A 12080-nucleotide genomic window follows, 5' to 3' on the forward strand; every position below is an offset into this window, starting at 1 on the left:
ACTTCTTTACTAAACACTGAGCACTACTTCTTTACTAAACACTGAGCACTACTTCTTTACTAAACACTGAGCACTTCTTCTTCTTCTACTTCTTTACTAAACACTGAGCACTTCTTCTTCTTCTACTTCTTTACTAAACACTGAGCACTTCTTCTTCTTCTACTTCTTTACTAAACACTGAGCACTTCTTCTTCTACTACTTCTTTACTAAACACTGAGCACTACTTCTTTACTAAACACTGAGCACTACTTCTTCTTCTACTTCTTTACTAAACACTGAGCACTACTACTTTACTAAACACTGAGCACTACTTCTTTACTAAACACTGAGCACTTCTTCTTCTTCTACTTCTTTACTAAACACTGAGCACTACTTCTTTACTAAACACTGAGCACTACTTCTTCTTCTTTACTAAACACTGAGCACTACTTCTTCTTCTTTACTAAACACTGAGCACTACTACTTTACTAAACACTGAGCACTACTACTTTACTAAACACTGAGCACTACTTCTTTACTAAACACTGAGCACTACTTCTTTACTAAACACTGAGCACTTCTTCTTTACTAAACACTGAGCACTTCTTCTTCTTCTACTTCTTTACTAAACACTGAGCACTACTTCTTTACTAAACACTGAGCACTACTTCTACTTCTTTACTAAACACTGAGCACTACTTCTTTACTAAACACTGAGCACTTCTTCTTCTTTACTAAACACTGAGCACTTCTTCTACTTCTTTACTAAACACTGAGCACTACTTCTTCTTTACTAAACACTGAGCACTTCTTCTACTTCTTTACTAAACACTGAGCACTACTTCTTTACTAAACACTGAGCACTACTTCTACTTCTTTACTAAACACTGAGCACTACTTCTTTACTAAACACTGAGCACTACTTCTTTACTAAACACTGAGCACTACTTCTACTTCTTTACTAAACACTGAGCACTACTTCTTTACTAAACACTGAGCACTTCTTCTACTTCTTTACTAAACACTGAGCACTACTTCTTTACTAAACACTGAGCACTTCTTCTACTTCTTTACTAAACACTGAGCACTACTTCTTTACTAAACACTGAGCACTTCTTCTACTTCTTTACTAAACACTGAGCACTACTTCTTTACTAAACACTGAGCACTACTTCTACTTCTTTACTAAACACTGAGCACTACTTCTTTACTAAACACTGAGCACTACTTCTTTACTAAACACTGAGCACTTCTTCTACTTCTTTACTAAACACTGAGCACTACTTCTTTACTAAACACTGAGCACTTCTTCTTCTTCTACTTCTTTACTAAACACTGAGCACTACTTCTTTACTAAACACTGAGCACGCTCTCTGTGTGTGACGCTCTTTAAATGCCCTCTACTGCGCATGCAGGACACTTTCAGGTTGTTTGCAGTTTGCACTGGAGATCATGTACAAGTCGTATATGTTTGGCAAAAAAAAATCTGATTTGTGTCACTTCAGGCTGCAGCTCAATCTGAAAAGAGGCAGATCATAGGCTGAAACTTCATTATCCAGGAATAAAAAATGAAGCGTGTTCTGTTTCGCTCACAGCCCGATCCTAACCTGAGCCTGACGGGTCACCTCTAGAAGCATGTTTTCTCCTGAGTGCTGTCTAATGTTAATGTGCTGATTTGTATAACTGTCTGTACAAAAAGCGTTAACAGCCCTTCTCTCTCGTTTCCAGCTAAGGACTCCTGTAGAAAAAATCCTCCCTTGTGGCAATCCTGCTGTGAATGAGCTTCCATCCCCATCATGTTTTCCAGTTCCCCTCCCTCACCTCCGCCTGCACCCAAATCCCATAACTCCACCTTCCTCCACATGTCCCCTCTCCTCTCTGCTGCTTTTGTGGAAGACGCTGGGCATTGCTATCAATTTGACATCACTGTTTTTGGTTTTGTTTTTATCTGAATGATGCTTGTTGGTGTTTTTTTTTTTGCAAGTGATCATTCGGCTAAAGTCCTCCCCTCTTCTTTTTTTATGTGGATTTACATTCCATATTTGTTTCATATTCAGCGATTCTTTGCATGATGTTAAAATATTAACATACATGACTACTGGTGTGATGGGCAGAAATGTGTTAAGGCTAAAGAAAACATGCATCCGGTTGAAGATTTTAAAGAAATTTAGCTGTTTTGTAACTTTTGCCAATAACAGAAGAAAAATAATGTGAAAAAAATCCCATTAAATCTTTAATTTTTATTATTGCCAATTTTTTTGTTCTGTTGACTTTAGCCTGATGCATGATTGGATGCGAGCCTGATATCTTTTGCCACTTCTCGCATACCTCATTCATTGTCATGTTTTAATTTGCATTCTTGTATTAGCTTTCATATTTGCACTTTGTTTTACACTCAAATGTGATGTGATGTGTTTCGAAGTATATTTCAGTGTCATCAGTGCAATTGTAACTTTCTTTTCTTTTGTACTTTTTATATGTAGGCACATCTAAAGTCAAATAATCATGATGTCCGCTGAACTGCAGGGGCAAATGTTTGTATTAGTGCTACACATAAAATAAAATTTTCTAAAGAAAATAAAGGCCAATTTTTCACCAAATGATGCAGCTTTAGCCATGATCCTTGTGTTTGACAAACATTTTGTGACAGATTTTTAAATGAAAATCAAACTGCAGTTGAAGATTTCTGGTGATCTAGTGTTTAAATTAGGAGGTTTTAATTTTTTTAAGTGTTTTAATCGGAGTATCAGGCCTACAGATTTGTTCAAAATCAAACCAATGTCCTCCATGATGCTCTGGAGTATCACTCGTCTGTTTCTTTAACTTATTAGTTATTTTGCCTCTCTGGCTGTGGTGGATTTAATGTACGGAAGCCCATTGCTACCACTGACATGCAGAAAAAGTCATTACTATACAATATCATAACTTAATAGTTTATTTTAACGAAATATAAAATTTCCCCACTGAAGTAAAAAAACAATAAATTCATATTGTATTGTTATAAATACTTTGAGACGGTACCTCATGTCATATATTTTGAAATACTGTAAAATTCAGACACTTTCATAACTAGTTTGGGATGCACTGATCTGATCATTTGAACCAATATCAATGCCCAATATTAATATTTTTATTATGATCGATAACCGTTATTTACTGACATAATGTGTATTGTACATTTTCCTACACAACATTATCACACCATTGGAAACAGCTGTGTTTCCATTTACCATATAATTACACAGTTTAGCATTTTTAAAATAAATTTGCTTAATGGAAATGCGGCAGTTTTAAAAAGACTTGTTTTTTGCTAAAATGCTTTGCTAGGATGAGGTAGTTTTTCAGCTGAACGAAAATTGGTTCATCTCTCAAAACTGCAATGGAAATACTTTTTTTTCTCATCACATGATCAACAACCAGTTTGTTGCCAGTAGCACAAATCGCAAAGAAGACAACAGGAAGTGCTAGAAGGAAGATGGTGCTGCATTTTTTAAAATGGCATACTGCGTGAACAAACTTATTCACTTGTGATTTTAGCTGTGTTTCATATTTATCAATCTAGTCACTAAAGTTTATTTGTTTAGCACACTTTAGCAACAAGGCAGTTCAAAGTGATTTACATCATAAAAACACAAAGATATAAAGTCAAAACACCACAATTACAAAAATGTATTTTGTTTTCAACATTAGCGGAATATTGACAAAGTTTTGTTGTCATTTGTGCTGGAAACACAAATGACAACAAGATGGAAATAAACATTGGTAGTTGATATCGGTCCAGTTTTATTTATTGGACCGATACAGATTCGGTAAAATTGACTAACATCAGCCGATACCGATGTTAATGCAAACGTATTTTGTATCCTTAGATGCTATCTTATATTAATGTCTGTTTGGTTAATTATATCGTTATATCATAATAACATAGTAAACTCCAAATTATGGCTTCTTTATCTGAAAATATTGGTGCAAAAATGACTAAATTATGTCATAACTGCTTTCTGATAATGACTTATTGTGTCATGCAAAAGCTTTAGTTTTGGCAGTAATGGACTTCCATAGATATGACCCAAAAGCATGGTGAAATAATGGCTAAAGAGGCGTTGCATTCATCCGATCTTTCAGCTCATTGGTGTGTGTGGTTTCACTTTCCATTGCAGCAATCCGTGGCTCTGCACTGAGTAGCTCCTTCTGCCCCCCAGCTTTGCTAAGGGACCGGCCTCTGGGGGGCGCTGTGAGCCTCAGGTGTCACCCGAGGCTTTTGCGGACCCCACCTGCTTCAGGGTTTCCAGTCGTTAGCTTTAAATATGGGTTGATGTGTGTCGCTTCACCGCTGCTTTGGCCTGAAAAATTCAGCTTTCTAATTCTTCTGCTGTTTGACGTTGCTGTGACTAAAGTCTTTCCCACTTTAGTTATGGAACTATAGTGTTCAGTTCTCATTTTATAGATGGATATTTTAAATCTGTACCGCTAAAATCAGAATCAGCAGAACTTTTTTATGTATATATGTGTGCAGCTTTTACAGCCCTGGGGAAAGTATTGAGTCCTTTTCAGGTTTTTGTTGGTTTTGCTTTAATCATTGACATCTTTAAACACATTTTAATATATATAAAATAAATTGAATAGATACAGAAAGCAGGTTTTCTACTATTCTATTTATAACCAGTAAAAAATATATTTTGTGGTAGAATATTAGTTATTATTTCTCAGAATTCTGTTTTTCCCCAAAACAAAATTAAAAGTTGGGTTTTTTTATCTCAGTTTTGAATATTGTCTTATTTTTGTCTGCAATTAACCAGAATTCTGAGATAAATCCCAATTTTGGCTTTTTTTCCAAGTGAACAGAATTTCTTCCCCAAAAAAGTTTCTAACTTTTTTGTTTTTTACTTCAGTCACAGAATTCAGATTTTTTAAAATCTCAGTTTTGACATTTTTCTCACAATTCAGATTTTTTTTCTTCAGCAAACCAGAATTCACACTGCAAAAACACAAAATATTACCAAGTATTTCTATCTAATTTCCTGTGAAAATATCTTAGTACTTGAAATAAGAGAAACATAACTAACTTTCCAGCAAGCTGGAGGAATTTAAATAATTTTTCAATATGGATGAAAAAGTATTTTTTCAGTTATGATATGGGAACTTTTTCTTGTTATAAGTGAAATAATCTACCAGTGGAACTAGAACTTTTTAATCAATTTTAAAGAATTATTTACTCAAAACAAGCTCCTATTTCTTGCTGAAAAGTTACTTACAAGCTAGTTTTGTCTTATTTCAAATGTACTGAGATATTTACACTGAAAACTAGACAGAAATACTTGGTAATATTTTGTGTTTTTGCAGCGCAGGTACAAACAAATGTGTTCAGATTTAAGTTATATTACACTTTCTCTTGCTCAGGCTCACTTTGACTCTTATTTCTGCAGATGTTTTGCCCTCTGCTCTAACCGCCGGCTTTGTTTTCTCTTTGTCTCTTTAGCTTCTTTTAATCTGTCTTGGCCACCTGAAGAGGGGATTGCAGCTTCAGCAAGAACTAAGCACTATTTACCTCTTCCTGCTTTTCATTTCTCGTTGTGTCAGCCTTTCTATTCTCTGCATCGCATCTTCCTTTTGTTTGATACGGCCTTATGTGGACTCGCATGGTATTTCTGACCACCTAGTGACGCTCTAAAATCAGGGACAGATTAAAATCTGCTGTTATGTCTTAATGTACATAGAGAAACTCTTATGGTTAGCAGAAGATTTCAGGAGGGGGTTCACACATTTTCAGGACTCACGGGTAAAATCATGATCTTTTTATTTAAATTCAACATGACCTGCACTATGCACTCATTCAAAATGTAAAACGCATTAAATCAAAGGACGAAATCATGAATAAATGAGTAGAAATTGTTTTCTTTTTTTTTTTCAAAGACAACAAAAAAATCCACTTGAAAATAAACAGGTCATAAAAACGCCAAAGCATTTACTGCGGTTCCCATGTTCAGGTATCTTCGTTAAATACCATGGAGGTCACATGCGAGGGGCTTTTACTACACGTCGTGCTTTAACATTAACTGGCCTACTCTATATTTTGCATGCGTCTTTTATTTAAGTTTCATAACTGCTGTGATTTTTCTGGTTTTTACTCCCTGAATATCTGAGCTCTGCAGTCTGTTCCCTTCATTGATGTTTTTCTTAAAAAGAAAATGACGGTGCGTTTAATCATTGTATATTTGCTCTGTCCCATGATTTCAGCTCCCACTTTGCCAAATGAGTTGAACAGATACCCAGATGAAGAGTGTTAAAAATACTCGCGCATTTATATAATTTATAAGGATATATTTTGTGTATTGAAGTGGAGATTTGTTGTTTATTACCTATAATGTTTGGATGTGGTTCTTTGGAGTTTAAAAGTGACATTTTGGTCTCAGCAGTTGCCATACATGTTTTTTTTTCTTTTTCTAGTATCTGCCTTCACCTTTTGTTGTAAAAACCTCTATTACACTACAAATGATTCAGTATTCTGCTTTAGTTTGATTCCATTGATGTACATTTTGAATAAAAAAAAGATGAATCCAACATAGAAATGCTGTTGTCTTTTATTTGCCGGGTTTTTGTTGGGTTTTATCGGATGTTTCTATTAAATAAATCTTTTTCTTTTTAAATACTTTGAAGAAATCATATTTGAACTTGCAAAAAACACTATAATATATATAAATTTTGAAAAAACACAGTTTTGGCAACTGTGGAAAAAGTTACTTTTGGGAGTATCTTTATTATGTTGTACTTTTTATTTTTACTTTAGCATTTTTATTATTAAGTATCTCTGCTCTTACTTCAGTAAAATTTCTCTACCCACTGTGAATAACTTGACTTAAATGAAGCACAAACTTGTTCTAACAATCAGATTTTGTTCAAGTTTCATATTTTTAAATTAAATTGAATAAATGTTTATTTTTTATTATTTTGTTATTTTATAATTCTGTTATTTATATGAATTATTTTTTATTTTAGTTTTTAAAATTCAAAAATGTTCACACGACTTTTAAGTCATTTTCTGGGCGGCTACTTTTTATTTGTACTCAAGTAAAAATATATACATTTAAATATTCTTACTTAAGTAAATTTCTGTGAAACTTCTGACACAAAAAGTAAACACACTTAGTTGATTACATTTGTATAAGTAAATAACCTGAATCATGAGGTTAGGCAAAACTGATATTCTGCGAGAAAATTATTTAGATTCACGAATCTGAAGTACAATTTGCTTTACGGGATTTAGAGTATGTTTATATTATTATTAAAAAGATTTACAGACGTCAGGTTGAAGTACGGAAAGCCTGACGGGCCAATGTTCAGACAGGCGCCATGATTTTCCTGAGGATGCGGCTAGAAAATGGTCGCTTCCTGCTTGAATAAACGCGCAGCCGACAGGTGAAAGGTTCCCCGCTGTTTAAAGCTCGCAGTTGAAAACACGTGTTCACTAGTTCCAGTAGAGACCAAAATGGATTTGTTGATGTTAGAAATACTCAGAGTTTCGCTTACAAAGCGGAGCAGAGTGAGCTAGGTAGCTAATGCTATCAGCGAAGCTAGCTCGGTGAGGCTAGCACAGGAAACTAACCGGTTTTTATCACAAATATTGAACATTTGATTCTGCTTGGTTAAATGGCAGAGGTGTTACAGGACCAAAGCTCACACCTTGAGGTAATTGTACTTCACTAACTGTTCAGGAACGTGTTGTTATTTAGGTTTCATTGTTATTTAGTTAGCTGAACGTGGCAACTTCTGAAATATTCATGAACTGCGTCACTTTGTAAAACCACAATGTTGACATAAAAGTTCGGCTGTTTTTCCGCATTTTAATTTGAAAGCCACATACTATAAAACCGTATATGAGAGCGATGTTTTAAACTGCCTGCAGCTTCAGGATGCTAAAACAGGGTGGACTGTCATTCATTCGTGGTGTTCAGACGCGTTGAGGTCTCATTTAGGTGTTTGGCTCCAGTAACAGGTATGACCCGGTTCTGATTCGGACAGTCCTGGTGATGGCAGAGGGGACTCACACTGGCGAAATGCCCTCCTTTGACCCAAGTCCTGGTGGTTCTGAAGCTAAAAAGAGACCCATTTCATCAGATGGCAGTGAGTTATCAGAGTTGTGTTGACATTATTTTAATTTTTCTCATTATTTTTGCTTAACCTTAGCTTTGTTTGTCTAAAAACATAGGAATATTAAAATTCATTTATTTGTTTTAGGGATGTTTATTGTGTTTTAAAGCTATATAGACCACTCTATGAGTAAGCCTTCTATGTTTGTCTCAAGTCCAGCAGGTTTACTTCACAGCACACACTCAGGTTTACTGTATTTGTGCAGTTTCTGCACTTATACATTAAATAAAATACAATAAATAACCCTAAACATACTGCACAGCAATGGCTCCCTGATGGCAGTTAATAGTTGTAAAATTAAACAACTAAACTGCATAACATTATTTATGATATCAGTTGAAAACATGTACAAAACATGACAAAATTACATACTAAATGCTTCCACAATATTGCGACTTCCACAATATATAATTAAATTGGTCTAAAATATATGTTTAGACAATAATTACTTGGACAATTTATTGTGATAGGGTTATAATTATTTCAAGGGTTTTGTTGCTCTAATGCTAATAAACATTGTGAAGGATATATATTATTTTTGACATGCACTTTTTAAAGTAAATATAAATTAAACAGACAAAAATAAATGCTCCTCTTATTTTCTATCAGAAACAAATGCTCTGGTTGAATAAAAAAAATGAGAAATCTCAGTATTATAGGGGAATGAATAATTTTGGGCTAAAACTGAGATTTCCTCCTACATCCCAAAAAATACCTATTTTATCTACATTTATTTTGCAGGAGACGAACCCATGAGGAAAATGCCTTTGACAAAGTTCGGACCCCAACCTCGGTTTGAGCCTGTGCACTTTGTTAGCGGTGGGAGCAGCGGAGGAACCGGCACCGATGAGAAGGAGAACGATAAGGAGCGCAGGAAGAGTGAGTCGCATGGCGCCAGACTGTGGGAGTCCCACCACTCTGCCGCTAGCGGCTGGGCGCAGGGCTTCTCCTCCCTCAGGCCCGCTTTCGACCGAGTGCCGTCGCACTCCAGTGACTTTTGGGGTTCCCACATGGACAGAGACGGTAGCACTAGTGGACTGGGTTATGGAGGCCGAGTGTCGTCTTCGAACTACATGGCAAAATCGCAGCAGGACTACACTGCCAAGTACGTAGCGCACGCCTCCTCTCACAGCTTAAACTCGTACTCGAAGCCGCAGAGGTTTAATGGCTACGGCGGCGGCAGCAGAACCAGCAGCTGGGATGCGGGTCGTCAGGGTTTGGGTTACGGCCATCAGGACCGGCCTTTCAGCAGAGTCTACAGCGGCCCAAGCGCGGCCAGTCCCAAAGCAGCAGAGTACGCGAAGCCTCTTCTGATATCTCACTCCACGCTAGATGAGAAGCAGAGGCTGATCACCAGTGTTGCCAACGCGTTATCCGTTGCCTTCAGGAACCCTGTGTTGATGACAGGAAGCGACTCACCGAACTACAACTTCATGTTGAGCCGCAGCATCCAGGCCTGCAAGACCAACCCGGAGTACATTTATGTCAACCTGAAGGATATCCCACAGGCAGACCTGCCAAAGAACAGGAAAGTGCCGACGGACGGTTACGCCTGCGAACTGAGATGTCAGGGCGTGTATCTGGCAACCGGATATTCCGGCAGCAAAAACGGCGCAAGAGACCGCGCATCCGAGCAAGCTGTGAAGCTCTTCCTGAAGCCGGTGGAGGTCCGCATTGTGCAGCGTCGATACCGACACCTGGTGGTCAGTGACATGGTTGTGTGCCAGACACACAGCCCCACGCCTGCATTCCTGCCTGCGCTCCGAAACCCAGAGGACAAGCCGACGCCGGGCTCCAAGGGCCAACATGAGCCCGACCGAAACAAGCACTGGACCGAGTTTGTGGTGATGGACAACGCGTATGACGCCATCTGCATTCTGAACAACTCCAACGCCTTCAACCGCATGAAGATTGACTACAAGTTTGTCCAGCTGCCCAGCAACCTGTGGCAGTGCAGCATCTTCCTGCAGGACGAGCTGATAGCGCAGGCGACTGGGACGAAGAAGAGCTCCAAACATGCCGCCGCCGAGGAGGCCGTGAGGAAGCTTCGCCTCAACCAAGCACAACGGCAGCCCTGGCAGAAACAGTCCTTCAGAAATAATCCGCAGGATTCTGGCAACTTCTTCCTGCCACAGTCGGACGTCGATTCTTTTGGAGTCAAAAAGAAGCAACTGAGCGAGCTTGTGATCTTGGAGAATAACGATAACGCCATCTGCATCATCAACGACACGGCTCAGTTTAACAAAGTGACCGCAGATTACAGATTCTCGGTTTTGCCCGATCATCACTGGAAGTGCGAAGTGTACCTGGAAGGGCAGTACGTCGCAGCGGGAGTCGGGCCGAAGAAGTTAGTGAAGCACATTGCGGCGAATGAGGCGTTGTCCACCTTACGACAGACTCAGGCGGTCGTCAAGTCCAACTTGAGGAAGGAGGGACACAACGGCGCCATTTCCCGCTCTCAGATCCTCGCTCGCTCAGGCGAGGATGCGCTGAAGCAGGAGATCAAGGAGGACAACATCGGAAACCAGCTGCTGCGTAAGATGGGCTGGAAAGGCGGCGGCCTTGGCCGGGACGGCGATGGCATCGCCGAGCCAATCAGAGTCAAGGAGCAATTCTCCAGGGAGGGTCTGGGCATGGAAATGGTTAAAGCGGGAAACCTGCTCAGCAAGCGGGACATTGAGGACGTCATCCGCAACTACGCCAGCTCGGACAGAACGGACGACCTCCGCTTCTCCAACGAACTCACCGACGACGAGCGCAAGCAGATTCACCAGATTTCCCAAAAATACGGCCTGCGCAGCAAGTCCTACGGACAGGGATGGGACCGGTTTCTGGTCGTCAGTCGGAAAGTACACAAAGACCAGCTGATTGGCCAGCTTTTACAGGAAGGACAGGTGGGCCGATACGAGCTCGTCAAGCCTCAGGCGTCTCATTAAAGTGCATGAAAATAAATTGGAAATATCCACCGAGTTGGACTTCAAAGCATAACACAGCAAGGCCCGGTTCGGACATGGCAGCAGCATGCGTCCTGGCTTTATATTTCACCATTTATACCTGATACTAGGGATCATTTAGCTCACAGATATCAAACTCCAGTCCTCAAGGGCCGGTGTCCTGCAGTTTTTAGATTTGTCACAGGTTCAAAACGTTGGAATGAAATGGCTTAATTTCCTCCTCCGTGTGTAGATCAGTTCTCCAGGGCCTTAATGACCTAATTATTCTATTCAGGTGTGGTGCAGCAGAGGCACATCTAGAAGTTGCAGCACAGCGGCCCTCGAGGCCTGGAGTTTGACATCCCTGGTTTAGCTGCTTCACATGTAGCACTATACACAGTTTGCATCAAATGTTACAATAACCATTAATTTTGGTGTTATATTGATAATGTTTCAGGATAAAATAACACAAAAAAAGAACTTTTGAAGACAAGACTTGGGTGAACAAAGTTTGAATTTATTGTGGATTAAGAATTATACATTTTGGCTCAAATTTATACAAACAACTCTTTAGCTTCTGGTTAATTTACAAAAACACATTGCTTTCCAAATTTAAATTGAAGTTTTTGCTTAGTTTTACCAGGATAATTGATCGCTCTTGGTAGAATTAGTATAGCTGATTAAAATTAGATACTTTCTGCCACTGACATGATTTTTTTTTTTAAGCATAATCCACATATTTTCAAAATCTCTTCATCCCAATCCCAACATTGGCACTTAAAAACTTTCCACCTCTGATGAAATGTAATTGGTTAGGAGATTCAGAAACCGTGAAAACCACCAAATACGGAAGAAACACCTTAAATTTTTTATTAAGTTTTCTGCTCAGTAAAGATTTGAGCTACACTGCAAAAACACAAAATCTTACCAAGCATTTTTGGTCTAGTTTCTAGTATGTGTGAAATAAGACAAAACTAACGTACAAGTAACTTTTCAGCAAGATATGAGCTTGTTTTAAG

The 12080-nt window shown here is 38.7% G+C and overlaps 2 protein-coding genes across 10 annotated transcripts in view; both read left to right on the forward strand.

The window, feature by feature from the left end:
- Positions 1-6541, forward strand: part of septin6 (septin 6) — a 28184-nt gene extending 21643 nt beyond the window's left edge. For 2 of the 6 annotated variants that reach the window (XM_028008270.1, XM_028008266.1), the window contains one exon: positions 5460-6541. Coding sequence is in view for 4 of the 6 variants with exons in the window: in XM_028008266.1 (XP_027864067.1) it covers positions 5460-5469 (10 nt within the window). In the remaining 2 variants the exon portion in view is untranslated. Of the gene's footprint in view, positions 1-1708; positions 2584-4140; positions 4674-5459 lie in introns of those variants that run through there. The other 4 variants (XM_028008269.1, XM_028008271.1, XM_028008265.1 and 1 more) reach the window with 3 other exon arrangements.
- A 757-nt stretch (positions 6542-7298) lies between these two features.
- On the forward strand, positions 7299-11530 carry nkrf (NFKB repressing factor). Of its 4 annotated transcripts, none has more exons than XM_028008806.1 (3): positions 7299-7396; positions 7974-8101; positions 8870-11530. In XM_028008806.1, exons 1-3 carry the CDS (start codon positions 7359-7361, stop codon positions 11062-11064), a joined length of 2361 nt encoding a protein of 786 aa, XP_027864607.1. In that variant the 5' UTR covers positions 7299-7358; the 3' UTR covers positions 11065-11530. The 4 variants fall into 4 exon arrangements, with proteins under 4 accessions (XP_027864607.1, XP_027864608.1, XP_027864609.1 ...); XM_028008807.1 differs by having other exon boundaries at positions 7301-7666; positions 7968-8101; XM_028008808.1 differs by having other exon boundaries at positions 7301-7666.
- The last annotated feature ends 550 nt before the right edge of the window (positions 11531-12080 follow it).

This window comes from Xiphophorus couchianus, chromosome 23 (assembly GCF_001444195.1).
Source record: "Xiphophorus couchianus chromosome 23, X_couchianus-1.0, whole genome shotgun sequence".
In the NCBI taxonomy this organism is placed as follows: domain Eukaryota; kingdom Metazoa; phylum Chordata; class Actinopteri; order Cyprinodontiformes; family Poeciliidae; genus Xiphophorus; species Xiphophorus couchianus.